Source organism: Dioscorea cayenensis, chromosome 5 (assembly GCF_009730915.1).
Source record: "Dioscorea cayenensis subsp. rotundata cultivar TDr96_F1 chromosome 5, TDr96_F1_v2_PseudoChromosome.rev07_lg8_w22 25.fasta, whole genome shotgun sequence".
In the NCBI taxonomy this organism is placed as follows: domain Eukaryota; kingdom Viridiplantae; phylum Streptophyta; class Magnoliopsida; order Dioscoreales; family Dioscoreaceae; genus Dioscorea; species Dioscorea cayenensis.
In genome coordinates this window covers 31,239,732-31,266,809 of record NC_052475.1, presented here as the reverse complement: position 1 = coordinate 31,266,809, position 27,078 = coordinate 31,239,732, and the positions used below count along the sequence as shown (strand labels likewise).

The window sequence follows — 27,078 nt, the reverse complement described above, 5'->3', positions numbered from 1 at the left end:
TAAACATAGCGAACACTAGAGTAGAGAAAAACAAAGATAATGATGAATAATTTACGTACTTATTAACATGTATAAACTTTGAGGGCTGGTGGTCTTTTTGAGGTAAGAGTAATACTATATAGAACGAACAGATCACACGAAACCAGCCACACGAATGATGTGGCTGGTGACGTGTGATCTGTTTTTTTTTTTTAAATTTAAAAAAAAAAAAAGAGAACAGATCACACGTGATCTCTCTCTCTTGTTTGAGTGTGTGCTCCCGGCTGTCCTTGGTCTCCCCCGCTCGAGGCCGCCGTGCATCTCCCCGCTCCCGTGCCGGCCCGTCTGCCTCCTCATTCCCGGTCCCCGTCTGCTCTCCCTGCTTCACCGCCCTCGTCCCGTCTCCCCCACTCCCGGCCCCCGTTTGTATCCCCCGCTCCCGGCCACATCCCGGTCGCTGCTTTGTATCCCCGGCTCCCACCCCATCCGGTGCCACTGCTCGTCTCCACCGCTCCCGCCCCATCCCTGGCCACTGCTCTGTCTCCACCGCTCCCGGCCCCATCCCGGTCACCGTCTATCTCCACCACTCCCAGCTAGTCTGCCCGTCTCCCACTCCCGCCCGGCTGGTCCCTCTCCCCGCTCCGCGGCCGTCCGTCTCCCCGCTCCCGGCCGCCTTCGTCTCCCTCGCTCCCGTGCCGCTGCTCTCCACCGCTCCCGGCTGCCGTCCATCTCCCCACTCCCGGCCGCCGTCTGTCTCCCCCGCTCCCGGGATGGGAGCACACACTCAAACGAGAGAGAGAGAGAGAGAGAGAGAGAGAGAGATCAGTCACAAGAGAGAGAGAGAGATCATACAGGAGAGAGAGGGAGATCATACGAGAGAGAGAGAAGAGAGATCACGTGTGATCTGTTCTCTTTTTATTTTATTTTTTAAATAAAATAAAAAGAGAACAGATCACACGTCACCAGCCACATCATTCGTGTGGCTAGTTTCGTGTGATCTGTTCGTTCTATATAACATTACTCTTGAGGTAAATATATATGAGAGGACCAACGAACTTGTCTTTTTCCACTTTCAAATTACAAGAATTTGAATAAATAACATATGATTATTACAATCTAATCAAATATTCCAGCAAATTTCAATTTAATTTGCATCAGGTAGATTTAAATTAATTGAAATGTTTTTAAAAATAAACTTATATTCATAAATATGATTTTTTTAAAGGATATATAAGTGAACACCTAATTTCTCAGGGTACATATGTAATTTAAGTAGAACGAAAATAAAATTATTTCGGACTAAATTTTTGATAAAAAGTGGATAAACCACAGCTTTATTAAAAAGAAACAAAGTCACTGAATACAAACAACCAACACAATAAAAACACACGAAACAAAAAGCAAGAAAAATTGGAAGAGCAAATTTTTTTTTAAAACTAGTTGCATACATATTTTTTTTTAAAAAAGTCAAATAAATTATTATTAAATTTGGAAGAGCACGTGCCTTCACGAGCATTCACGTGCCGTTCCACTCAGTCGGCGTCAGTCTACATAGCTTTCTGTTATCCTGCTCTGCTTGACACGTGGCAACATCTCATCACTTTTATTTGTCTTTTATTTTATTCTTTAAAAAACTAGTCATGAGCTTTATAAAAATTGTGGCTAATAATAAATTGCCACGTACACAATGGAAATTAATCAAACATCCCTTCTTTTATTGTACCTGCTTTCTAGTTATATATGAATTTTTGAAATACCCCCTGTAAAATTGAAAATCATCTCCGACATTTTCTCTAATTTTATGAGGGCCCTTACTTTTTACAAATCACCCTGTCATGTTCCATATTTATATATGCCTCATTAATTAAAAAATTTAATATATTTGTATATAAATTATAATTTTTTGGATTAACAAAAGTTGGAGAAAATATCTCTTTGAGTTGTTATTATTTTACTAAAATATTTTTTTTCTACATATTTATTTTTTATTTTTGACAAATACGATAAATAATAACAAAAAAACATGTATATGAGTGAAAATTAAACATCCAACTATATACTCAGACTTGTAACACAAAGATTGGGTTGCAAATTTACTTCTACACACACCGAGAACCCTATAGTACCTTGTGCACGAAAGATCTTCCACCGTTTTTACATATTAAACTTATCATAAGTTAGGTGGAATTTGAAGCTCTTACATGTTAGTGAATACTTTATTTTTTGGGATAGTCTAATATTGATTATTTATTTTTTTATAAACTTTTTTTTTCTTTTCATCAAAACATGCCAACCAATAAACTAATAATTAAAAAAAATCTTGAAATCATTGTCACAAGAAATTTTATATATTTTTTTAATAAGAATAAAACTCATGATCCACATATACTGTTTCATAATGTTAAAACTTAATCATCGTAAATGCATGTACAAATAGATATTCTAGGGAGTTATATAAATATGTTGTTTACACGCAATTAATTTATTAATCTTTTACAAGGGCTTATATATAATATAAAAATTTAGGAGGTTGTAAGTGAGAAAAGGCATTGGTTAACAAATAAGAACCGAAGAAGTGCACGTTATATGCCTCTTCTTCAACGGGTCGATCCTTTTCGTCGTCGGAGATGGAAACGCGAGGCCTCTCGTAGGGAACGCGTTTCCCCACCGAGCTCCGGCGAGGGATGGGGGGCATGGCGTCGGCGTTGGCGGCGAGGTTCGCTTTCTTCCCGCCGACGCCACCTTCGTACCGTGTGGACGCGTCGGTTGGGAGGCTCACGCTCGAGGGGATGCCGGGAAGGGTGGGAAACGCGGAGGTTAGGATTCTGGAAACGAGGAGGGGAAACGAGATCGTCGCCGTGTATGTCCGGCACGCGTCGGCGAAGCTCACGGTGTTGTATTCCCATGGCAACGCCGCGGATCTTGGCCAGCTCTCCGAGCTCTTCGCCGAGCTCAGCACGCACCTTCGCGTCAATCTTATGGGGTGAGGTCTTACATTTCCATTCTCTTTTTGTTGTTGTTTTTTTTTCTTTGATTTTTCTTTTGATGTTTGTGTGGTTGTTTGTGGGTGGAAATGAATTATTTGGGTTGCTAACTTGGTTAAAGTTTAGGTTTTTATGATTTATTTTATGTGATTAATTCGATTTCAGTTTGCTTTGACTCATAACCTTTCAAACTATTTTTCTTTTTTGTTTTCGCCCCTCTATTGGTAATCTTTGGTCTGATTGAATTCGTGTAGTTTTGAGAATTTAGTTTACGAGTTATTTTTGGGTTCCCTTAAGTGAAAATTAATCTGTGGCTGTTAGGTTATGTGCTTATGTGAAATCTTTGATTTTTACGCTTTATTTGATGAGATTGATGGGTAAATATATAATTTTTTTTCTTCTTGTTGATGAAATTTAGGGGTTTTAGACTTAAATGGTGTAGAATTGCAAAAGCAACAGATTGTTATTGTTTATATGTTAATTTGATTGAAGTAATTGGTGAACTGCATTAATGGTCTGCTAACTTTTTTGAGCCTTAGGTATAATGTACATATGATGTGATCTATGGGAGCTAACTTTGCATTGTTTAGTTATTACATCAAAGACTGTGATATTGAACCTAAGACAAAATACTGTCTTCAAGACATTCCTTTATGGTTTGTTTCTTCTTCGAAGTTTTGGTTTAGTTGGTGTGATTTTGTGCTTTCTATTTTTGATTATCTAACAGATTGGTAAAGGTCAGGATAGATGCTTAGTTGCTGCCATAATAGAAAAGTTTTGCCCTTTGGATAACACTAGCAGCACATTTCTTTGTTTAGTTTTATCCTTTTGATCTACCTTGTTTGGGGGATTTGGTTTAAGATATTATATATTCCATGCTCTTCTTTTCAAATAAAGGCAGGGTTGATTTTCAGTAGGATGCTTTAGTTGATGAAAAGTGCCTTATGCTCTTTAGATAAATTTATCTGACACACAGGGTGATGGGTGCTTTTGTTTTTTGTTTTTTTAATTTCTTAAAAGAGCTGATGCCTTTGAAAAACTAGTTAGTACTCCAGCTGTTTGTAATGAACTACTTCCTTTATTATATGATTTAAACAACAAAAAGGCTTGCAGCATTGCTCAGTGGCGTATTTGGAGACGTAACTTATCTATTTCAATGCCAAAGGATTTCTTTTTTCAATGTAGGTGGTTGCTTTAATTGGAGATGCCAAATTTTGGATGAAAAGAGAACTAGAAAATGCACAAGGTTGTTGGCTTAAATCTTTTTTTTTTTTTAATGTGGGTGGTTGCTTTAATTGGAGATGCCAAGTTTTGGATGAAAAGAGAACCGTGAAACGGGCAAGGTTGACAGGCAAGGTTGCTGGCTTAAATCTGCACAAGACGGCATAGGCTTTATTTATGAAGTAGAAAGAAGAGAATTAATTGAATAATGGACCTTGGTTCTTTTATTAAGGAAAAGATAATTTTGTGCTTTAATAAGCCATTATAAGGAGACACATGGTTGAATTTGGTAAAAAAATTTTCTTTATTTGTATCAGTATTGTATTCTGTTCAACTTTATTTTTGGATTTGAATTTTCCACAACAAAATGTAATCATCTTCTGGCAAATTGTAAACCAAGATTTGGTGGAACTGAATATGCCTTGTGGTTCAAATTTTCTTATCTTAGAATATGACTTGTAGTCTTTTTGCTTCAGGATCAATTGACTGTGCTGCAAGTTTAGCTTGTCCATTTGTTGGCTTTTGCAAGTGACAAATTTGGGTTGGCTGTCGGATTATACTTGATTGGACTCTGGGTTTCTCTAGGTTGGTTTGTTTTGCTTCTTTGTTACTCGATTTTTTGGTAAATGGATATGAACATCTAGAAGCAAAAGTCAGAGAAGGAAAGATGAAAGGAATATATTATGGAATTTTAAAATTATAAATCATACTGAATTTAGTTAGGGATTTACTGACAAGGTAAATTAGAGTGCAGAAAATGATTCAATCCCTTGAGGAATGTGCCTGATTTATTGAAGTATCAGATGAAGATATGAGGATACTTTAGAGGATGCGATTGTAATAGTAGAATAATTTCCAAATATCCAAAATTTAATCTCATATATAATGGGAAAAAATTTCTTGTTGTTCATGTCAGTGTTCATCATAAGTGCACTCTTTCCTAGCAATTAGCAATTTTTAAATCCCAATCCAAGGTTGGTGGTGGCTCCAGTAGAAAATGTAGACTCTTTGTTTTGTTTTGTTTTGTTTTTGTTTTTTTTGTTTTTGTTTTTTTTGTTTTTTCACTTTCCACCTAAACTTTGGATTGGTCCAGGTTAGTTGTTTTTAGGAGAAGACCAAACTGGCCAACGCATTTATGATATTAACCCAGTTTTTTAAGGCCAATGCATTTATGATATCAGCCCATAGTTTTTATGGCGCATGTTTTGGTTACAGGTTTGTAAATCAGTACTTCAGTAGATTCTTGGTCTTTTTTCCTTGAAAGATTTGGTGTCTAATATAGAAAATATTTCCTGCAGATATGATTATTCTGGTTATGGGAGGTCTTCTGGAAAGGTGACTTGAATCACTGAGATAATATCTTTATATATATGTATATATGTATATATATTTGTTGTAAAATGCCATCGTATGATGTGATAAATGATTCCATCTTTATTATCATTGCTTTCAGCCAAGTGAACAGAATACTTATGCAGATATAGAGGCTGCTTATAAATGTTTATTGGAGACTTATGGTGCTCATGAAGAAGATATCATTTTATATGGACAATCAGTTGGAAGTGGCCCGACTTTGGATTTAGCTATGAGATTGCCTTGCTTAAGGGCCGTTGTTCTACATAGCCCCATCTTGTCTGGACTGCGTGTCATGTATCCTTTGAAGCACACTTACTGGTTTGACATATACAAGGTTCAAATTTCTCCTTTTCCTTTATTATTATAAGTTGGTTTATTTTGTTATTAACACATGAATATGCGCCTTTGTCTCTATTGCAGAATATAGACAAAATTCCGCAGGTTCAATGCCCAGTGTTAGTTATTCATGTGAGTAATGTTTCTGAAACTTGGTTGTTTGCCATTTTTATTGTTTAATAATTGCTACTGATTCTCGAGACTCATTTAAATGCTAAATGTTTCTTATGGGATAACCCTGCAAAATTTTTTTGCATTTATGTTTTCCAAATGCTGATACCTTGTCTTTCTGAATTTTTGCAAGAATCTGCTATCTGTGTGAGTTAGCAAGATCTAAGGACGTTATCAACATTAGTTATGTGTCTCATTCGTTAGCTAAATGTATCACACAGGCAATTTCCTGTGGATAGAGATATTTTGGTGGGCATAGGAAGCACACCACCATGTACAATTTCCTGTGGATAGAGATATTTTGGTAGGCATAGGAAGCATACCACCATGATTGACGATATTTGAAAACTTTGCTGTAGGTTGGTTTATACTAAAGGTATATGATGAGATTATGTGCTTCCTTCGTGGATAGGAATTTATAAACCCAGATGCATTTGTTGGAAGGACATTTTATCTTTTGTTTTGAAGATCCTTTGGTCCAAGCTTTAAATTGTTGTTTTTTCTCATGCAAAATCATTTATTAAAAGTGCTAATATTATATCACTCAAATGTAATAGAAAGGCTTGTGACTTTTGCCAACTTCTTGAGCTTATTCAGGAATTGGCTATTGCCTTAAGTGCGTTGCCAGAAATGGGAAGCCTTGAAATCGGGAAATGATCCTAGGATGCCAATGGTGTTTAGCGAACATTTATGCATTTGATAGTATCATAATAATACAATCCTCTCTTCAACCTTATGTTGGTAGAGGACTGAGTTGTTGATATTAACATAATTTTTCTCCACAAATTCTACGACTTTCCCTTTGTGTTGCATTTTCTTGCCATTTTTGGATCATGACTTGGTGAGTCAGAATGCAAGAAAAATAAATCATTCACCATTTATTTATCAAGAAATTCTTTGGAAGTAGATTTCCTTTCACTTCCAGAAACACAAGTTCCTTGAACTGCTTTTGGTATTTCCAGGGGACAGAGGATGATGTAGTTGATTTCTCTCACGGCAAGAAGCTATGGGAGTTAAGCAAAGAGAAATATGAGCCTTTATGGGTTAAAGGTGGGAACCACTGTGATTTGGAACTCTTCCCAGAATACATAAGGCACCTTAAGAAGTTCATATCCGCCATGGAGCAATCACCTGCCACTCGAAATGAATCTACAAAAAGCTCTGATCCCTCTGATTCACCTAGGCCAAGCATTGGTTGTTTCGAAATTTCAAGAAAAAGTACAGATCAAGGAAGTAAGTCAACACCAATGACTGACAATAAGGAGAAGCATAGGCATAGCACAGATCAAAGAGAGAAGCCAATAGACAGCACAGAAAAGAAGGAAAAGCCGAGGAAGAGCCTTGACAATTCAGACAAGAAGAGCAACCATATGGACAACCACGAGAAGCCAAGAAATAGCATTGATCGGTTTGATAAACACAATTGCCTAGTTTACTTTTATATGTCACGAAATAGTTAATACTAACTCAGTAAATCATATGGTGGCAGGTTTGGAGAAATCATGCGGTCAGTCAGCTTGTGCAATATCAACTGCTTCAGACCTACAGCTCGAGGATTTGAGGGGTAGAAACTAGAAAGGTCAGTGTTTGCAGCATGTTGTAACTGATTATTCTTTTAATTGATCTGTCGCGTGGTTTGTCATTGTGATAATGAAAAACAGTATAGATCAATCTAACCGGAACTTCAAAGTTTCATTCAGTCTCTTGTGCAAGAATGAGAAATTTCTGAAAACTTTCATGAATTATTTGTTACTAATCAGAAAAGTTATCAATAATTTATTGTACAGTATTTTCCTTTGCCACTTCTGATTGCCATAGTGTTTAAGGTATGGAACTTGTTGGTTTTCATGGCAATCAGTGCAATGTGTTGAAGAATAGAAAGATTTTGGAAGCTTCATCAGAAACAGTATTTCCTTGTATTAGTATCTGATTATGCATGGATCTATTTAGCAGACACAGCTTTTTTATGTTCTGCTTGAAATCTTTTGGGTTTTTATTTTTTTAAATTCAGTATTTGATTGTTTGCATTAAAATGTGGAATAAATTATTCATAAAAAGCAAAAATGCATGGCATGTGAATAGCAGCATGAACGCATTTAATAAATGATATATCCACATTATATTTGGTAAAGCTTTAAGTATGACCTCTTGTTTCTCACCAAGTTCTTGTCTTGGAGAATAACAGAAGAAAGCTCTTCATTTTACAAAGACATAATCTATACTCTGAAAACTATTATTATTATTATTATTATTATTATTATTATTATTATTATTATTTGTGTCTGTTTCATGGCAAACTAATATTCTCTTTTAATGTTATTGTCTATCCATTCAAAACCATCAATTTAAATGTTGCACTTATTATTTTTCTTTCTTGTTTTAATTTTTACTTGTTCATACAAATTAAAATAACCAAATTTCACAAAAATCAATCAAGCTAACAGAGTAACATGTAAATGAAAAATTACACATATATTTTTCTGTAAGTAGTGAAAACGGAGAGCATCTCTGCCATTGCCGTCTACTCTCTTTCACTTACAACTATTTATCATCTCAAACCAACACATAATCTATTACAAGAAATATATTGTAATTTATGAATATATATATATATATATATATTTAGAGTTATGGACAAATCACAAATAAACAAACTCCTGACTCACTGAAAAAAATCAATTGGAAAAAAAAAAGAAATATTAATTATCCTATTGCATCAGTGATAGAGTAAAATAATCCAGAGTAAAATAATTCATTTTAATTTAAGATAATTTTTGTAAAAAAATAAGAAAATTAAAATAATCAACAAAATACCTATCCTCCAAAAAAAAAATTGTCAATTTGCTCTTAAAGACAGATGTTTTTCTAATCATTTTATTATTATTATTTTCTTTAAAAAAAAGAAAAAGAAATTCTCCATTTTTCATGTTAAAATACAAAAATATCAGAGTGATGACGTGGCATCAGCTCCACGGAATTGCAAGAGAACTCTATGCAATGGGGATCACATGCTCTCCCATTTTCTCTAGAACCCTCTATTTTAAGCTCATCTCCCTCCTTATCCTTCGAGCCGGTTCTAGGGTTTTTCTAGGGTTTCCACCATGGCTCACGCGCTGGGAAGGTGCATGGCCGCTTCCACACTCCCCTCTCTCCATCTTTCTTCTTCTCCTTTGGCCTCCAGTGGTGCCCGAGCTTTGAGATTGAGGGCTTCATTTTTTCCGGGTTTGGTTGCAAGCTCTAAGAGGGGCCTAGCTCAGAAGGGGTTGAGATTGAGAAGAGGGATTAGGTGCGACGCTGCTGTTGCTGAGAAGGACGCTGAGGAGACCTCTGGTGAGAAGTTTGAGTATCAGGCCGAGGTGTGACTTTGTTTTTTTTGTTTCTAATTTCTTTTTTTTTTTAAAAAAAAATCATTCGTTTTGTTTTTGGTTTATTGTGGCGTTGTTCTCGAATTCGTGACCAGTTGTTTGTTCTATATGTGTGAAAGCTACGATTTTGATGGATTTTAATGTAGTTTCTAATTTTTTATTCGCTGATGGTTCTTAATTTTATTCTTTCCCAGCCTATTCTGCTTCATTTTGCTGAGCTCTTTCTGAATTTTGCTTTATTTGGATGTGTTTTATTTATTTATTTTTTTGTTGACCTGATTGATTGTTTCCATTGTGACATTTTTTTTATTTGCATTTACGGTTTTTTATTTTTTTATTTTATTTTTTTACCTGATGGACTATGTAACTATGTTCTCTTTGCTTCTGAGTGTTCTTGGATTTGTTTGGTATGAGTTTGCTTCTTTCTATTATTCGTTAATTTATCCAGAGTTGTCTGTGTAGAAGATGTAACTTTGAATTTTGTTGTAATTTTAATGAGTCTATATCTGTTGTGTATCTGTTTGTATGGTCTCTTTTTTCCGTTTTGAATTCTGATATGTTGTTATTATTATTTTTAGTATTATTATTATTATTATTATTATTATTATTATTTCAGGCTTTAATTTGATTATCCTTGTTTGCTTGATGTCATTTCTTTCAATGCTATTCTGAGATTTTTTTTGTGAGGAAAAAGTTCTATTGCCTGTTTTTGATGGGAAAAAAAAAAAAGAATTGCACTTTGGAGCATGTCGTATTAGTTGGAGTTCACTAAGCCTAAATGATATTTCACAATGGCAGGTGAGCCGCCTGTTGGATTTAATTGTTCATAGTTTGTATAGCCACAAGGAAGTATTCCTCCGGGAACTCGTAAGGTTTGTATTTCTCACATCTTTCATCATCTTTTATGCATTGTGTTACACATGTGATTTGAGTGTCGTTTGATTGGCCATGAGGGAATGTATTGCCACTATGATTATTGTAGGTTAGATGCTCCAGTTCTCAATTGTTGTACTTTTTGATGATTGCACGCCACTAAAAATGTGTAGCAGGTGTAAAATGCATATATGCAGGCATGCTAAGAAGTTTAGACTAACATTTAGATTTGACATATCCATCTCTTCTAAGTTTGTTTCAAAATTTGTGTAGCCGTAGATGAGCTGGCCATTTTGTATGGGTGCATAGCCTGCTGCCAATCAATAATTGTTACTTTGCTGTGAAAACAAGCAAAAGATTTTATTTTAGATTATTGACTTAATCCTTCAGTTTTGTTCTGATATCATTTTTTCCTTAAACTTTACAATAGCATGGCCATTTTGTGTGTTGCTGTATAGATATGTTGGGTTGTCATGTCTGCAATGTTGATGAAAAAACTTCCTTTTCTTCGAAATAAATCACTAGAAGCTGGGGATTTTGTAAAAATCAACAAATATGGTTTGATTTCTGGGTTGCGTTGCCTGAATTTTGTCCCTTCTTTATCAAATAGCTTCACATGTGATGGAATTTTGCTAAGTGCTTGACTGAGGTAGCAACATCAGTTAAGATAACTGTTAGCTGATATTTCTCATTGCAGCAATGCTAGTGATGCTCTAGATAAGTTGAGGTTTTTAAGTGTCACTGATTCTTCATTGCTTGGTGATGCCGGGGAATTGGAGATCCGTATCAAACCAGATCCTGACAATGGGACTATTACCATAAGGTATTTTTCTTGAGCATCTTTATTTTTTCCTAAAACTGTGGGCATATATTTTATTAGCCTTTTGAATTGACAGAGACACTGGAATTGGTATGACTAAGCAAGAACTTGTTGATTGTCTTGGGACTATTGCTCAGAGTGGAACTTCAAAATTCTTAAAAGCTCTGAAGGTAGTGATTTTTCTAGTAAACTATCATTCTGCTGCAGTAGCCTTCTTGTGCTTCACTTGTTAATGCATATGCAATACCACAAATTATCTGCTCTACAATTTGGTTAATCAAATCTGTCTTATTACTTACAGGAGAACAAGGATCTTGGGGCAGACAATGGCTTAATTGGCCAGTTTGGTGTTGGATTCTACTCTGCTTTTCTTGTTGCAGATCGGGTAATTCACATTCTTAGAAGCTTGCATTTGTTAGTGAGACACTTTTGCATCGATCTCATCCTTGAGTCATAATATCTTTCATTGCAATGGAATAATATAGCCCATCACAATGTTGATGTTTTGTATATTTTATGTGTTGTTTTAATGTGGAGTTAGTGAACATTTATTTATTGTGCAAATGAGGTATAGTGAGGGTTTTTCTGTTTAAAAAAGTCTTCCACATTGGTCAATAGGTTGTTGTGTCAACAAAAAGCCCTAAATCGGACAAGCAATATGTTTGGGAAGCAGTAGCTGACAGTAGCTCATATGTGATTAGAGAAGAGACAGATCCTGAGAAATTGATCCCCCGCGGAACTGAAATAACCCTATATCTTCGGGTATTATTCTTTACATCTTCTATTCTTCAGTGTTTCATTGATTGCTCGCCTGACTTGTGTTTCTGTCCACTCTGCAGCCAGATGATAAGTATGAATTTTCTGACCCATCAAGGATTCAGAGTCTGGTTAAGAATTACTCACAGTTTGTGGCCTTTCCCATTTTCACATGGCAAGAGAAGTCAAGGACTGTAGAGGTGAGAGACAGACTTGGCCCGCTATTTGCCACTAAATTTCGTTTGAACAGTGCAGTCCAATAACAGCAATTTGATTATGAGGACTGCCTGGCATATGATATTTTGACTGAATTTTTAATGTTACTGGATAGGTTGAGGAGGAGGAAGAACCGAAGGAAGGTGAAGAAGTAAAACCAGAGGTTAGCAGTTGGTATTTGGTTTACCTATTGTTTACTTAATTACCTGGATGAAGTTAATCTTTTCCTTGCTTTCTCTATAGGACGAGACTAATAAGAAAAAGAAAACTGTCACTGAGAAATATTGGGACTGGGAATTGGCAAATGAAACCAAACCTATTTGGGTAGGTGTTGAGTCCCTGTCTTGTCAGTATGGATGCAACTTATGTTGCCATTGGGTTCACTTGAATTTTCTGAATTTACCAAGTTCTGTGTTTGGAAATTGCTCGAGCAGCATGCCTGCGAATTCTAGTAAAAATGTGAACTGTAAAGTTAGCTGACTCTATTTTATTTTATTTTGTCATTTTACAGATGCGGAATTCAAAGGAGGTTGAGAAAAATGAATATAATGAGTTCTATAAGAAGACATTCAATGAATTCTTGGATCCTCTTGCATACAGTCATTTCTCCACGGAGGTCTGCATATTTTAATTGTGACCACATGACTTTGGAGTGTTTTCTGTTGATGGTAACTTTTTCAAACTTTTTCAGGGTGAGGTTGAATTCAGAAGTGTACTATACGTTCCTGGAATGGCACCATTAAACAACGAGGATATAGTGAACCCCAAGACAAAGAATATACGCTTGTATGTCAAACGTGTTTTTATTTCAGATGATTTCGATGGTGAACTGGTAAGTATGAGAGATTTGCTAAGGACATTGGTTGCTAAATCTTTGGCTGCTATGTGCAGTGGTTGCCATTATTTTTATATTCTTGTATGTTTTTTATTATTTGGTAATGCTCACATTGTTGATTTTGATCTAAATTGCAGTTTCCCCGATATTTGAGCTTTGTGAAAGGTGTGGTGGATTCCAATGATCTTCCTCTTAATGTTTCACGTGAGATTCTTCAAGAGAGCCGAATTGTGAGTCAATGGACATTATTCATATTACTTGCAGAATGTGAAATGTATGTTTGATATATAAAATATTGTTACATAATATTGTTTATAGGTGCGAATCATGCGCAAGAGACTTGTCAGAAAAACATTTGATATGATTCAGGAGATATCTGAAAAAGATGACAAAGAGGTATGGAGTAATTTCCCTAGTTTGTGTGCATAGAGAGGGCTGCTTCGTTTAAGAAATTTTGTTTTCCTGTGTTGTTCCTGCATCAGGATTACAAGAAATTCTGGGAGAACTTTGGTAAGCTTCTCAAGTTGGGATGTATAGAGGACTCCGGAAATCATAAGCGTCTTGCTCCTTTACTTCGGTTCCATTCTTCAAAGAGTGAAGAGGATATGATAAGCCTTGATCAGTATGTTGAGAATATGGCTGAGAGTCAGAATGCTATTTACTACTTGGCCACAGACAGCCTAAAGAGCGCCAAAACTGCCCCATTCTTGGAGAAGTTGGTCCAGAAGGATATTGAAGTAAGCATATGCTTTGATGTTTTCTGAATAATATATATGTCGAAGTCTGTTGGATCTCAAAAGTTCGTTTTTAGGTTTTGTACCTTGTTGAGCCCATTGATGAGGTGGCAATCCAGAACTTGCAGACCTACAAAGAAAAGAAATTTGTGGATATTAGCAAGGAGGATCTAGAACTAGGTTTGTGATCTTGAATTTAATTCAGATTAGATCAGCATCATTCATTATTTGGCATTGTTTAATGAATTAAGGATTCCAATGTAGGTGATGACGATGAGGTCAAAGAAAGAGAAAGCATGCAAGAATACAATCTTCTATGTGATTGGATAAAGCAGCAGCTTGGTGACAAGGTAGCAAAGGTTCAAATCTCAAAGCGGCTTAGCTCTTCACCTTGTGTTCTCGTTTCTGGCAAGTTTGGATGGTCTGCAAACATGGAAAGGTATCTTATACTTCATTTTCTTCTCATACACCTTTAAGCTGTGTTATTGCTTGATTTCCTTCGGTTTTTTTTCATGATGCCTTGTATCCATCAAGAAATAAAAGTTTGTGGTTTTCAGGCTCATGAGAGCGCAGACACTTGGTGATACCTCTAGTTTGGAGTTCATGAGAGGAAGAAGAATACTCGAAATCAATCCAGATCACCCAATCATCAAAGACTTGAGTGTGAGATTCTTTCACATGCTTCCTGTTTTAAGAGTTCTGTGATTAATACTCTGCTATACCTGAATGTTTCATGGAAATAACTGAAATTAGTAAAAAAAAAAAAAAAAGCATATAAACCCATTTGTTAGTTTAGACATAAATGGAAGGCCCAGTCAAATATAAGTTGATGTTGTGATTGGCAGGCTGCTTGCAAGAACGATCCAAGCAGCACAGAAGCTCAGAGGGCTGTTGATCTATTATATGACACTGCCCTTATCTCGAGTGGATTCACGGTGAGCCTTTCACAAACTGCATTAATCATATTCTTGGACAATTGTAATCTTATCTTCTCTTTCGTCGAAACAAATCATTACAGCCTGACAGCCCGGCTGAGTTAGGAAACAAAATATACGAAATGATGGCTATTGCTCTTGGTGGGAGATGGGGAAGATCAGAGACGGACGAGGGGGACGAACCTATTTCAGAAGCTAGCTCTGAAACAGCATTCTCCGAACCCACAGATGCGGAGGTGGTTGAGCCCTCTGAAGTGAGGACTGAGAATGATCCATGGAAAGATTGAGTTCTGAAATTGAAAATGACAGAAGTCTTTTCTTGCCAGTGAACCGGTGGACGGCCAAAGAAGGTTATAAGGAGGGAATGATGCTGTGTTTCCAAAACAGATGAATTATACAATAGAGCTGAATGAGAACATGCCAGTTTTTGTAGTCTGCTAGTTTAAATCATGGTAATGCTTAATAAATTATTTAAAGAAACTGTGTTCCAAAAAGCGCCTTGTTTGAATTCATGTGATATCAAAATGCAAGCGTACTATTGTTCAGTGATGATCTCTTTGTTAACCATGACAATTCTTTTCTCGTTGAGGAATATTTTATTCATTCACTGAATTGGTGTATATGCATATTCTCGTGAAGCTTAGATTTACTGATGTGCAGGCAATTCGAAGCTTTTTGAACATTAATGATATATCTGTCGAGGACCAAGTGGTTTATTGATTGTCAGATTTTTATTAGAATTTTTCATAAATAATGGGAGTTTAAACTATAGACGAATTCAGATTTTTGAATAGAATTTTTCATAAACGGTGAGAGTTTGAATTATAAATGAAAATATATTTTTAGGAATGTGAGTAGTGATTGTGTATCTTGTACATCTCTATTTTTTTAAAATGATTTAACCGTTTATTTAAATAAAAAAATATTAATACTACCTTGGTGTCCTATAGAGGTTCTAATTTTCTGCTCTCAACAAAGCACAAAGCACGGGGTGATGTGGGACTAAACATGTATGTAATATATACACACATTAATTATTTTAATATGAATATCTAAAAAAAATTATAAAATTATCAAAATTTATAAGCAACCAACTCAAAACCGGTTCATTTTGGTCCGGTCCGGTCCGGTCCAACCCTTTCCAAATATCTAGGCACCGGCCCTCGTCTCTCCCCCTCTCTACAAAGTACAAACCAAAGCAAGGGTTTAAGAGGGGCTTTTCATTGTTTTCAAAGGCGGCTCTTTTTTCTCTTTCTTCTCTCCACGCTCCGCTCTCCTCTCATGAACTCCTCTCAATCCAAACCCTCACGTTGATGTGCAGCGCCACAACCCCCTTCCTCTCAACTCCCAAGCTTTGCCCTCAAAATCCTACAATTCAAGCTGTTTCAGAGCCGTTTCTGCCCCAAATCCCTAAAGCCATGCTGCGAGCCATTGCCAGGAAGGCCAAGAACCCTTTAGGAATAATCCGAAAGCCTCCTTCTTGCTTTCTTGGTTTCTCCCAATATCCATTGTCCTTTGAGAGGAATCGCATCCTTAATCTGCGGCTTTTTGAGCTCGGTTCTCGCCATGATCGTGTTTTGCGGGTTTCTGGTCTATGGAGTAGTTTCAGAGGCTTCGCGAGCGTCGCGGAGGCGGTCTCGTCCACGGATGTTGATGAGGAGGCGGCGTGCATTGAAGGGATTCAAGGAATGCTGAAGGAGCTGAGCAAGGCCGAGGCTGTTGGGACTCAGGGCAGGAATGAGGGGTTTGATGAGAAGTACCGGAGGCCGCAGCCAGTGCAGCAGCGGACGGTGTGCGGGATCGGCTCCGGGAAGTATCTGATCCTTAAGAGGAGGCAGATAAAGATCGAGACTGAGGCGTGGGAGCAGGCGGCTAAGGAGTACAAGGAGCTGTTGATGGATATGTGCGAGCAGAAGTTGGCTCCTAACTTGCCCTATGTGAAGTCTTTGTTTCTCGGATGGTTTGAACCGCTGCGGGATCAGATTGTGGCGGAGCAGCAGCTGTGTAGTGATCCAAAGAGCAGGCTTTCACACGCTCCTTACTTTAATCGGCTGCCCGCAGATATGATGGCGGTCATCACGATGCACAAGCTGATGAGCCTTCTGATGACTGGGGAGGGGGCTGGGAGTGTTCGTGTGGTCCACGCAGCGTGCCACATTGGTGAGGCCATTGAGCAGGAGGTGAGTCTTTTTCATTTATATTAGCGGTTGTTTGGTTTGCGAGAATGATATTTGTTGCTACTTGTGTTTATATTTATTTAGATATGTATTTAGTTCTATTTGAGTTATTGATCCATGCTTGTGTTGACTGAAACCATGCCTGCCTGTAAGAAAATCTATCTGCTCGCAGGCATCTGTTCTTGTATTATTTTTTCCTTCTAGTGATTTCACATTTGCTGTTGTCACGACCTATCATTTCATGCGGATTAGGTAAGGATCCATAGTTTTTTGGAGAGGACTAAGAAAAAGACTGATAAAGGAAAGAAGCTTGAAGATACTGATGATGTCATTGTCACTAAAGAACAAGACATTCTGAGAAAAAAGGTTACAAATCTGATGAAAAAACAAAAGCTGCATTTAGTGCGGAAGATAGTGAGGGGACAAGATGATACTAGGCCATGGGGCCAGGATGCGCAGGCCAAGGTATATAATTTTTTTGGCAGTGTTAAACCATACACTTACTATTCTTCAATTTTTTTTTCATACAGAACTATTCTTCCATTTTGTTAAGGTAGGGAGCAGATTAATTGAACTTCTGATGGAGACGGCATATGTACAACCTCCTGTTGATCAAGCAGCTGATGGTCCACCTGATATCCGCCCTGCTTTTAGACACTCACTTCGAACGGTCACAAAGGAGCAACGGTAAGTTTTGTGGTGTTAATATCTTTGTAGGCAGTCATTTACCCGTCTTCTATTCCACAGGAAGAATAGTAAACGCTTTGGCGTTATTGAATGTGACCCAATTATCCGCCAAGGACTGGATAGAACTGTAAGTAGAGCTATTTTACATAAATGACTGCAAACTATCATATTTGTTTTGCACATTATCTATTTTACTTAAAACTGAATTGTGGATGCTCTTCGCTTGTTAGGCACGACACATGGTTATTCCTTACATGCCAATGTTGGTTCCTCCAGTAAACTGGACAGGGTATGAAATTTTCTTGTACTTGGTCATTGGTCAAGTGTTAAATATCAAGTGGTGGCTTCTTGCTAAGCTGTTAACCCATTTGTCTAATCACTCATATATTTTTTGGCGGTTACTAATGACATATCAAGCTAATGTAGAAAGTGGATACTAGTTTCTTTTAGTTCATTCTTATTTGTCATCATTATCTCATGGTTCTTGGTAGGTATGACAAAGGTGCGCATCTATTTTTACCATCTTATGTTATGCGCATCCATGGAGCAAAACAGCAACGTGAAGCAGTTAAAAGAGCTCCAAGAAAGCAATTGGATAGAGTTTTTGAGGTATGTTTTTAGGGTTAGTTCCTTCTCTTGTCCAAATATTGTAACTTTACAAATTTTAGTCATAATTTTGTTTTATTTTTTACTTATCCTTTTATAAAGCACGTATGCAACTTGGTTTCTATATCTACATGTTCTAGAGGCCGTAGCATAGTTACCAGATTCGCTAAGTCCCCCACCGTTCTTCGATCTAGATCGCTCGTACCCAATCGGAGTTCGTTTTCGTTCTGATCGATTGGAGAGGCGTATCAAAATTAATTAACCGTAGATTTTATAAAAATCTATCTAACTAGGTATAGATAATGCTACAATTTAGTATGTTTTAAAAGTTGTTATAGATAAAATTGCTATCTATTTTAAAATCTAGCGTAAGTTTTTAAATTATTATATAATATAAAATTTTATTATATAAAATTATAATCTATACATTCTTTAACATTGCAATAAAATTAGTTCTTTAAAGTTTGCATAATTCATTTTATAACTTTAATTATAATGTTTTTTTTTATTAAGTGTTATTCTTATGCACTTTTGGATCTATTTACTAATCTAAGAACATTTTGTCTTATAATTTTGTATGTATTTTATATAACCGACTCGGGTGTAAATTTCAATCGTATCTTGAATCGAATTAATCGTACCAAGTAAGCCTACCCCCCACCGTATCAGATACACTACAAGCATCGTTTCTTGCGACTTGGATCGTACCGCGTTTCTGGTAACTATGGGCCATAGTTCTTTTTTTGTTATAATGATGGATTATTCACTAGTATTCAATCCTGGCTTAAGTGAAGTTCCTGCATTTATATATTGTTTAGAGCGTCTTTGTTATTGTCTGCATGTCTTTGATGGTTCTGAAGTACTCCATTTTATGTAATCGGTGTCAAATCCTTAGTTAAAAGTAATGTGTTTGTGTAGCTACAAATAGATTATTTTAATTTTCTTCCATCCTCAGATGTATGCTCCTCTCTTTGTTTCTTATACCATTGCATCTGTATGACATCCAGGCCCTAGATACTCTTGGAAATACCAAATGGAGGATTAATAAAAGAGTACTTAGCATTGTAGACAGAATATGGTCTAGTGGAGGCCGGCTTGCAGACTTGGTGGACCGTGACGATGTGAGTTTTTCCTTCCTTATGCAAAAGAGTGAGCGCATCTCCTTTCAATTGATTCTTGTGATTTCTCCATTTAGATTCCTCTCCCAGAGAAACCAGTTACTGAAGATGAGAATGCGCTGAAAAAGTGGAAGTGGAAGCTAAGAGCAGCAAAGAAAGAAAATAGTGAAAGGCATTCTCAGCGGTGTGATGTTGAACTTAAACTTGCTGTAAGTTATCTAAAACTTTTTAATGCTCCTAATTCCATTTAATTAATCGTTAGCTGTATATGTTATCAAACATCAAGTTCTTTTGTCTTATTGTAGGTAGCTAGAAAGATGAAAGATGAGGAGGGCTTTTACTACCCACACAACCTAGATTTTAGAGGCCGTGCATATCCCATGCACCCATATTTGAACCATCTTGGTTCAGACTTATGTCGAGGTGTTCTGGAGTTTGCAGAAGGACGCCCATTAGGAAAGTCTGGGTTGCGATGGTTGAAAATACATCTAGCGAATCTGTATGCTAATGGTGTGGACAAATTATCATATGATGGGAGACTAGCATTTACAGAAAATCACTTGGCAGATATATTTGATTCAGCAGATAGGCCTCTTGAAGGAAAGCGCTGGTGGCTTGGTGCTGAAGATCCATTCCAGTGCTTGGCAGTCTGTATTAATCTGGCTGAGGCATTGAGGAGTTCATCTCCAGAGACTACAATTTCACATCTTCCTGTGCACCAGGTGACTGATTAGTACAGTTACAAGTTTGTTCTTTTCTGTATGTTGCTATTAGCCTTAAATAATGGATATCTACATTTAAAGCTTAGTCGTTATATCTATGATTTGAAAACATCTTGTTGAAGTTGCTCCAAGCAAGTGCTATGCTCATGGATCAGCCTCTCTTTTCCTCTCTTTATGAGATGGCTGCCTGATCAAGTGCTCAATTTTTCTTCTTTGATATGGGGGCCAGACATATAAAGTTTCTTAATTACTTGAGTTCATCTTCTACATTTTTTGGGTTTTTCCAGAAAACATCCATGATATTTTTTATGAAAAGGTATTCTTCCTGGTTCCTACTTTGTACTAGAAGTGGAATTGAAGAGTTCTAGTTACATGATTTCTATGAAAGGTAAATCATTATGATTTTTGTGGTAGAGATCAAATTTTCTGATTTTCCTTTTTATTATGAATAATAGTAAATAGGACCACCAGTATTTCAAAAAATTTGAGGTTGACGAGTATATTTGTGATCATTCTATTTTCTTCACTTTACATTTATTTGAATGTAAATTTCATCCTGAGATAAGGTAATTGTTCAATGGTTGAATTTATAATTTGGCAAAATCTGATTGAGGGAAATTTTAAAACATGTTTAACCTTCCAAATGTAGCAGTTATATAATTTTGAATCGTAAAGTAGAAATCCTTTTACTTGAATATCAACTGCATTCTGGATTTGCACTCCTGTTTCTGTTCCCTATACTATTTATGACATAACTGTGACCTACATAGCATTTACTGGCCTGCGATGGACCTTTTTCCCATTTAATTGTTGTCTAAGGTGGTCTAATTCTGTTTTTCACTTGCATATTACTGCTTGTTGTCATGTGCTTAAATTATATTCTTTCTCAGGATGGATCTTGCAATGGGCTTCAACATTATGCTGCTTTAGGGAGAGACAAGGTCATATCACTGCCCCAATTCTTTCTTTCTTTCTTTGTTTTTTTCTTTGTTTAGTTGGTTAAGGTTCCTGTCTTGATGATTGGTTCTTCATTTATGTTAGTAAAATAGTGTTCTGAGTTGGAAAGGACTATATTCAGATAGTGACATTGCAATGGAGCTTTTTTCCTATGTTTTTTTGTTTGGTTTCAGTGCATTCCTTGCAGGCTCATCCTTGTGCCTCTATCCCACTTTCACATTAACGAAATCAAGTGTTTTTTGTAAAACTCCACAGCGTGGTCAATGTTCATATCAAATGTTAATTAAAATTAAAATAGTATTGGAACTTAAAGTGCATACTGTGGAACTTGTAGTTCAACATTTTATTGATGGGTGTCCTGTTGTTGCTAACTTATCAAATTTTTACTTATAAATCTTACATTTTTTTTTTTGAAACTATAATCTATAATAATTTGTTGTTTATAGGAGTTTTAGTCGATGACTGAGAAAACCTGTTATTTGCAATTTGTCATTCCATCATCAGACATCTAATAAGTATTGCTTTTATCAAGTAATTCTGATGTCTCCATGATATATGGAATATATATATATATATGTATATATGTATGTATTTGTAATGTTCTTTGTTAATTTGTTATCCCATGTTGTTACCATAGATCTATAAGATAATTATTTTTAATCATCCGCCAATAGTAATGCAACCCTATTATATGGAAGTTTTCATTTCTATGAAGAATGAACCATGATACTTGAAAGTAAACAAATTCTATCAGAATGCCACGTGTAACTATATCATGCAAACTCAGATTAATGGATTGTTAGAAGCCTTCATGTGTATTATCAGCATGCTGTATCTGGTTTTTGATGCTAGCTTCTTCTGCCTTAATTTATCTTGAGAACTCATTTGTGCTTGCTGTTGCTTGGGTTTACCTTGAATGTTTGTCATTATCCATGGGAAGTCATAATGGCAAATGAAAATAACTAAGGTTGCTGGTCCCTAGTCCATTGTGGGAAAGTGGATACAAGATTCTTCCAGTTGCTAAGTGTTTACTATTGTAAACAAATGCCAAGAAATAGCTACATTAACTACCATTGTGTTAATAATCTTAATGTTTCAACCGTATTTTCTCTTGTTTTATTTTATGCCATACTGGCGCTTATCTGCCTTTTTAATTGTTCATTTAGTTGGGGGCTATAGCTGTGAACCTGGTTGCTGGTGAGAAGCCTGCTGATGTTTACTCTGGTATAGCTGCTAGGTATGCTTTTTTTTCTGGACTTCAGCTTTTGGAGAAACTGTGGGCACTTGTTTTTGTGAAATTTAGTTTATTTACCATTTAAAAAATTTTCTTTCATTTTATTCTTTCTTAAACACTAAGCTTATGTTGCTCTATGTATTCCTGTTAGATATACTTTAACCAATCTGTTGTTGTTGTTTGTTGGTAACCACTTGCATGGTTGTCATGGCCCAAGGGATTGTTCTCCTTCCCTTTTAGCACTTGAGTCTTGTGAAATTTGAAACCTAGACCTTCATTACATCACCCTGGAAGGCTTACAAGTGTGACTGACCCTTGTTGGCAAATCTTTATACTTTGTTTCATCTCTGCTTTATATGTTAATTGGATGCTCTTGTTGGTGCATAAGGTTTATAGGGCTCAAATGTCATGTTGGTTAAATTAGAGATATATTCATCTTATTCTCTTGACATCTCAAGGTGTCAGCGTTGGGTTTTCAGTGGGAGTGTGCCTGATGGCATGTTTGGTGATGCTTCATCCAGAAATCATGTATGTAAATATGCAGCCCTCGTAGTAATTTGTTTTAATTAAACTAAAGTTCCGATCAAGTTGGTACCGGGAAGATTAGTTCTGATCAGATTTTTATGGTTGTGTTGAAGTCAAGTCGGTGTAACTTTGGTAGGTAATGCCCAACTCTACAAATTTGAGTTTGATAAATAAAATTTCATTGGACTTTGGTCAAATGAACCTCCATAGAACTCTATCCATTTTCTTGTTGTACTGAATTTGAGCTTAGTACAGTCCGAAGTTCTTTTTTCTATGGTTTGTTAAGGAAGTAATGCTCTAGTCCTGTTTATACCAGAAACACTTGGGTCTATGATAACCAAAAGTGAAGTATTCAATGTAGACCATTTTGGTTTTGATGAACACCTTTAACCAAATACATATGAACCACAGTAGATCTTATCAAGAGCTTTATCTATTTGGTTTGCCATTTCAACTCATGCAATTAAGGACCTTTACTTCTCATTGAGCATTCCTGGATCACTTCATAATTTGAAGAAGGTTCTGGATTTCATGTGAAAGTGTGGTGGTTCTCAGAACTATTATCAGCTTTACAGTGTTTATTAAAGGTTGACTACTGATGGTATAACATCTCTAAGCTGCCTGATGAAAGCTTTGAAAATCGAACAAACATTACTGCTGTGCCAGAAGCAAGCACACGTATACTCATTGACATGGAATGTAAACTTCTTTATTTAAATGACAGCGTTTCAGTTAAAGAATGCTTGTCCTTGTTAATGAAACTGAACGTAGCTATTCTAATTTGGAGGCAAATTCATTTACAAGGAGAGTTAATTTCTATCTCTATCTCCTATGGTTGTGCTTTATGGTATTACTTTTGGTACTTATCCTGATCACTGTTTTTGTGTTTACATTAAAGTGCCTTATAAACTAGAAGTTGTTTAACTAATGTTAGTTTTTATCCATTACAAGTGCAGAGTACTTGACATCATGAGGAATGATGCTCAACAAGATCCTGCTACTGATTCAAATGTTCTTCGTGCCAGGCTTTTAGTTGATCAGGTTGGGTAATTTGTATCCTTCCTCCTTTTTGGTTTTAAAAACTCATCTTGCCATCATTATTGGTATGGATGTTCTTGTTATTTCATGTGTGGAGATCATGTTGCTAGTTTGTAATTGTGATTTGTCTGATAACAATATTTTTGCATCTTATGCTATGGCCATGCGTTTTCCTGTCCCTGCACTTGTTTATTGCATATATTTTCTACTTTTGTCCTTTCCTAGTAAGCGTGTATATTAGTCGTTGAATCATTTCTTTTTGCTAATTATTCAACAAAACTGGATTCAGGTGGACAGAAAATTAGTTAAACAGACTGTCATGACATCAGTGTATGGTGTGACTTATGTTGGTGCGCGTGAGCAAATAAAGAGAAGGCTGAAGGAACGTGGTCTTGATGCAGAGGACTCTGAGCTGTTCAGTGCATCATGCTATGCGGCTAAAGTAAGTGATAGGGTCATTGACATTTTCACGTCCTTGCTCTTTGTTACTAATATTCTAAATGGTGTGCTTAAATTGTAAGCAGTTATGTGGGAGTTGCTTTTATTTATGACAAACATCTTTTATCATTCACCAGACTACCTTAACTGCATTAGGAGAGATGTTTCAAGCTGCGCGGGATATCATGAGCTGGCTTGGAGATTGTGCGAAGGTATGCCTCTCCATTTGTGGACTCTTCATTGTGATAGCACCCTGTGTTCTTTCTATAGAACAAAATTCCTGGAACTGACTGCACTATCTCAGATCTAAGTATTTGATCTGATTAAGATGTGCCGAAGATAATGTCAGTAGTGTTTTATTATACATAATAAGCATTGTTTTCTGTGCTTATATACTTGCCTAGATTCTATAGACAACTTTGTCCACTGCATTCATGACGTTTTATAGATTTGTTATTAGACCACCTTTCACATGGGAAAGCACTCTAGTTAAAGTAATTTTTGCAATTTATAAGTGTTCTCTGAGTTTTTCCTACTTGTATGTACCCTTTGTACCAATGGCGGAGCCACTCTCCAAATCATTGTTTCTTGCTAATGTAGACTTTTGAGTTTTTATGGTTATTTATTGATTTTTACAATTATCAGTCATGAGACACTCTCATCGATATTGTATATAATTTGTTATGTGAAGGCTTTGACCTATCAAAATGATCAGGTGGTGCTTATTTTGGAGTTTGCATCCTAAACTTGATGTCTGGTTGTTCTTGGACAAGCTGGACTTGTGCTTCTAAAACACGAGCACTGCCAAGTTGTCATTTTCTTTTCTTTTCTTGCTTTTTTTTTTGGGAAATTTTTGTTAGATCATTTGATCTTATTCCAAAATATAATTCAGAATCATACAATTTCTGTTTTACCATTTGTCATCATTGGCGTGATTTAACATGATGTGGTTAATGACTTGGTTGCTAATTTTAACAGATAATTGCTTCAGAAAACCAGCCAGTAAGGTGGACTACCCCTCTTGGACTCCCTGTTGTTCAACCTTACCGTAAATTAGGAAGACATCTTGTGAGCTTTTATTTGATATATTTTGTGTATCATTACTGCCCTAATCATTTAGAATGCCTAATTTCATTAATTTCATGACATCTTTTTGCAGATAAAGACCTCTCTTCAAGTCTTGACTTTACAACGTGAAACGGATAAGGTTAGGACAAAGCCTATTTCAGCGGTTTCTATTGCTTATTATGTCTATAATCAAACCTGTACTTCATTTGCTACATTCATATGAGCTTCTTCTCTGAACTGTTTCCATCAGGTCATGGCTAAAAGGCAAAGAACAGCTTTTCCACCAAATTTTGTCCATTCCCTTGATGGGTCCCATATGATGATGACAGCAGTGGCATGTAAGAAGGCAGGCTTGAATTTTGCAGGTTAGCAGGGGTCTATTTTAATAGCACATTGTTGAAATGGTCATGGCTACTGGATGCATGCTAAATTTATACTTTTTTCCTTTATTGCAGGAGTCCATGATTCATATTGGACGCATGCATGTGATGTGGATGAGTTGAACAGAATTCTCCGAGAGAAGTTTGTTGAACTATATGAGACCCCAATACTCGAGAATGTAATACTTCGTTTCATGACTAATCCATTTGTTATTATCCGGCACATTTTATCTATCATATTTATAATTTTCTCCATGTGAAATTGACAACCTCATGTTAGTAGATTTTTTTTGTCACATGAGCACTCATCTTAAAAAAAAAACCTTGATTCTCCAAAACATGATCTTTGCTAGTTTATGCCTGAACCTGATCTTGTTTTAGGGCTACAATATCATGTGTATGAGTGTATCACGTGACCATACATTTTTCATTTCCGTTTCCTGTTTCCTGTTAAGATTTTTCCACCATATAGATTTATTTCTACTACAACTGCCCAAATTTATATTTAAACCTCATTTTAATTTTTACTTTTATATGTTTGCAGCTACTGGAGAGTTTTCAGCAAGCAAACCCTTCATTAAGTTTCCCACCACTACCTGAACGGGGAGATTTTAACCTGAAAGATGTTTTGGAATCAACATATTTCTTCAATTGATCTTTGCATGTGGTCAGCAGCTCTGTACAGATGTTCCACACCTGCCACAAATTTAACCGTGGCGGAGTTTGCATTCTTTTGCCAGTGCACATAACAACCACGAGAGCATTCGTCGGCCATTAAGAGCTTAGATATCAACTGGGCATCGACAGCAAGATATATCTTGAAGATAAATGACTCCCATCTACCAGATTGTCCCCCTCAATCTAATTGAGAAGGCTTGTTGTTGTCTGCTATCGGCGATGATAGTTGTAACTTGCCTGAAGCTGAATGTATGGAGCATGATTTGATGAGTAGATGGACGACCGGATGACAACAGAGAAAGCTTGTAATGAAAGATGGGGCATGACGTCGACCAGTTCCTTGGTTTACATTAATAGGTCAGTGCATTAGAGTATACCTCACAAATGATCAGATGAGAGGCTCATACCCTGGTGAAGGAGGGGCAGTGAGACCTGCCAATTGATAGCAGCAAGCTACACGAGGGTTTGAGTAACTGAAATTTAGGTATTTGAGAAGTCGGTTTTGAGTCCGGTTCTAAACCCTAACTGTGTATTTTTAGATAAATTGGAGGACCACATTCAGGAATAAGCAATGATAAATATAGTGATTTACTAAGAGTTATGTATTTATATGGTGTCTGTGGACTCTAGTTTGTGTGACTAAGATTGTAGCTGTTTGAGGTACTGATATTTTTTTGGATGATTTAATCCATTGAGATGATGGCTTTCAGCTGTGTGAAATTAATGACAATCTGTTAATAGTGGCATCAACTTATTTAGTTTTACTTTGAAACAGGCTACAATAATTTCTTTTGTTAAAATAAATGGGTAATTGTAAATATGAGGAAAAAAGAGTTGGGTGCTTATTGATGGCAGATTACTAATTTACT

General features: G+C 36.4%; 3 protein-coding genes across 3 annotated transcripts; all 3 read left to right on the top strand.

The window, feature by feature from the left end:
• Window positions 1-2,586: 2,586 nt before the first annotated feature.
• LOC120260064 (alpha/beta hydrolase domain-containing protein 17C-like) lies at window positions 2,587-7,740 on the top strand. Its single transcript, XM_039267508.1, has 6 exons — window positions 2,587-2,962; window positions 5,483-5,519; window positions 5,638-5,874; window positions 5,961-6,008; window positions 7,010-7,455; window positions 7,537-7,740. The coding sequence occupies exons 1-6, from the start codon at window positions 2,664-2,666 to the stop codon at window positions 7,613-7,615; spliced, it is 1,146 nt and encodes a 381-aa protein (XP_039123442.1). The 5' UTR covers window positions 2,587-2,663; the 3' UTR covers window positions 7,616-7,740.
• Window positions 7,741-9,102: 1,362 nt separating this feature from the next.
• Window positions 9,103-15,188, top strand: LOC120261148 (heat shock protein 90-5, chloroplastic). Its single transcript, XM_039268885.1, has 19 exons — window positions 9,103-9,403; window positions 10,211-10,284; window positions 10,983-11,108; window positions 11,182-11,275; window positions 11,407-11,490; window positions 11,724-11,867; window positions 11,945-12,061; window positions 12,193-12,240; window positions 12,321-12,401; window positions 12,589-12,693; window positions 12,769-12,909; window positions 13,050-13,142; window positions 13,231-13,308; window positions 13,395-13,649; window positions 13,724-13,826; window positions 13,911-14,085; window positions 14,204-14,309; window positions 14,492-14,581; window positions 14,665-15,188. The coding sequence occupies exons 1-19, from the start codon at window positions 9,149-9,151 to the stop codon at window positions 14,866-14,868; spliced, it is 2,373 nt and encodes a 790-aa protein (XP_039124819.1). The 5' UTR covers window positions 9,103-9,148; the 3' UTR covers window positions 14,869-15,188.
• Window positions 15,189-15,780: 592 nt separating this feature from the next.
• Window positions 15,781-26,933, top strand: LOC120261144 (DNA-directed RNA polymerase 1B, mitochondrial-like). The gene is made up of 19 exons (XM_039268880.1): window positions 15,781-16,761; window positions 17,011-17,223; window positions 17,312-17,445; window positions 17,506-17,572; window positions 17,676-17,734; window positions 17,937-18,054; window positions 19,059-19,172; window positions 19,247-19,378; window positions 19,475-19,891; window positions 20,782-20,832; window positions 22,015-22,085; window positions 23,564-23,648; window positions 23,935-24,087; window positions 24,221-24,295; window positions 25,062-25,151; window positions 25,243-25,290; window positions 25,402-25,516; window positions 25,607-25,710; window positions 26,076-26,933. The coding sequence occupies exons 1-19, from the start codon at window positions 15,895-15,897 to the stop codon at window positions 26,184-26,186; spliced, it is 3,024 nt and encodes a 1,007-aa protein (XP_039124814.1). The 5' UTR covers window positions 15,781-15,894; the 3' UTR covers window positions 26,187-26,933.
• The last annotated feature ends 145 nt before the right edge of the window (window positions 26,934-27,078 follow it).

Excerpts from the sequence above, each read along its gene's own strand:
- LOC120261144 (XM_039268880.1), top strand. The coding sequence starts at position 15,895 with ATGTGCAGCGCCACAACCCCCTTCCTCTCAACTCCCAAGCTTTGCCCT. Across the intron at positions 18,055-19,058 it reads AATTGGATAGAGTTTTTGAG|GCCCTAGATACTCTTGGAAA; the intron begins GTATGTTTTTAG and ends TATGACATCCAG. Across the intron at positions 25,291-25,401 it reads TACAACGTGAAACGGATAAG|GTCATGGCTAAAAGGCAAAG; the intron begins GTTAGGACAAAG and ends TGTTTCCATCAG.
- LOC120261148 (XM_039268885.1), top strand. The coding sequence starts at position 9,149 with ATGGCTCACGCGCTGGGAAGGTGCATGGCCGCTTCCACACTCCCCTCT. Across the intron at positions 9,404-10,210 it reads AGTTTGAGTATCAGGCCGAG|GTGAGCCGCCTGTTGGATTT; the intron begins GTGTGACTTTGT and ends TCACAATGGCAG. Across the intron at positions 13,650-13,723 it reads TGGTCCAGAAGGATATTGAA|GTTTTGTACCTTGTTGAGCC; the intron begins GTAAGCATATGC and ends GTTCGTTTTTAG.
- LOC120260064 (XM_039267508.1), top strand. The coding sequence starts at position 2,664 with ATGGGGGGCATGGCGTCGGCGTTGGCGGCGAGGTTCGCTTTCTTCCCG. Across the intron at positions 5,875-5,960 it reads ACTGGTTTGACATATACAAG|AATATAGACAAAATTCCGCA; the intron begins GTTCAAATTTCT and ends TCTCTATTGCAG. Across the intron at positions 7,456-7,536 it reads CCAAGAAATAGCATTGATCG|GTTTGGAGAAATCATGCGGT; the intron begins GTTTGATAAACA and ends ATATGGTGGCAG.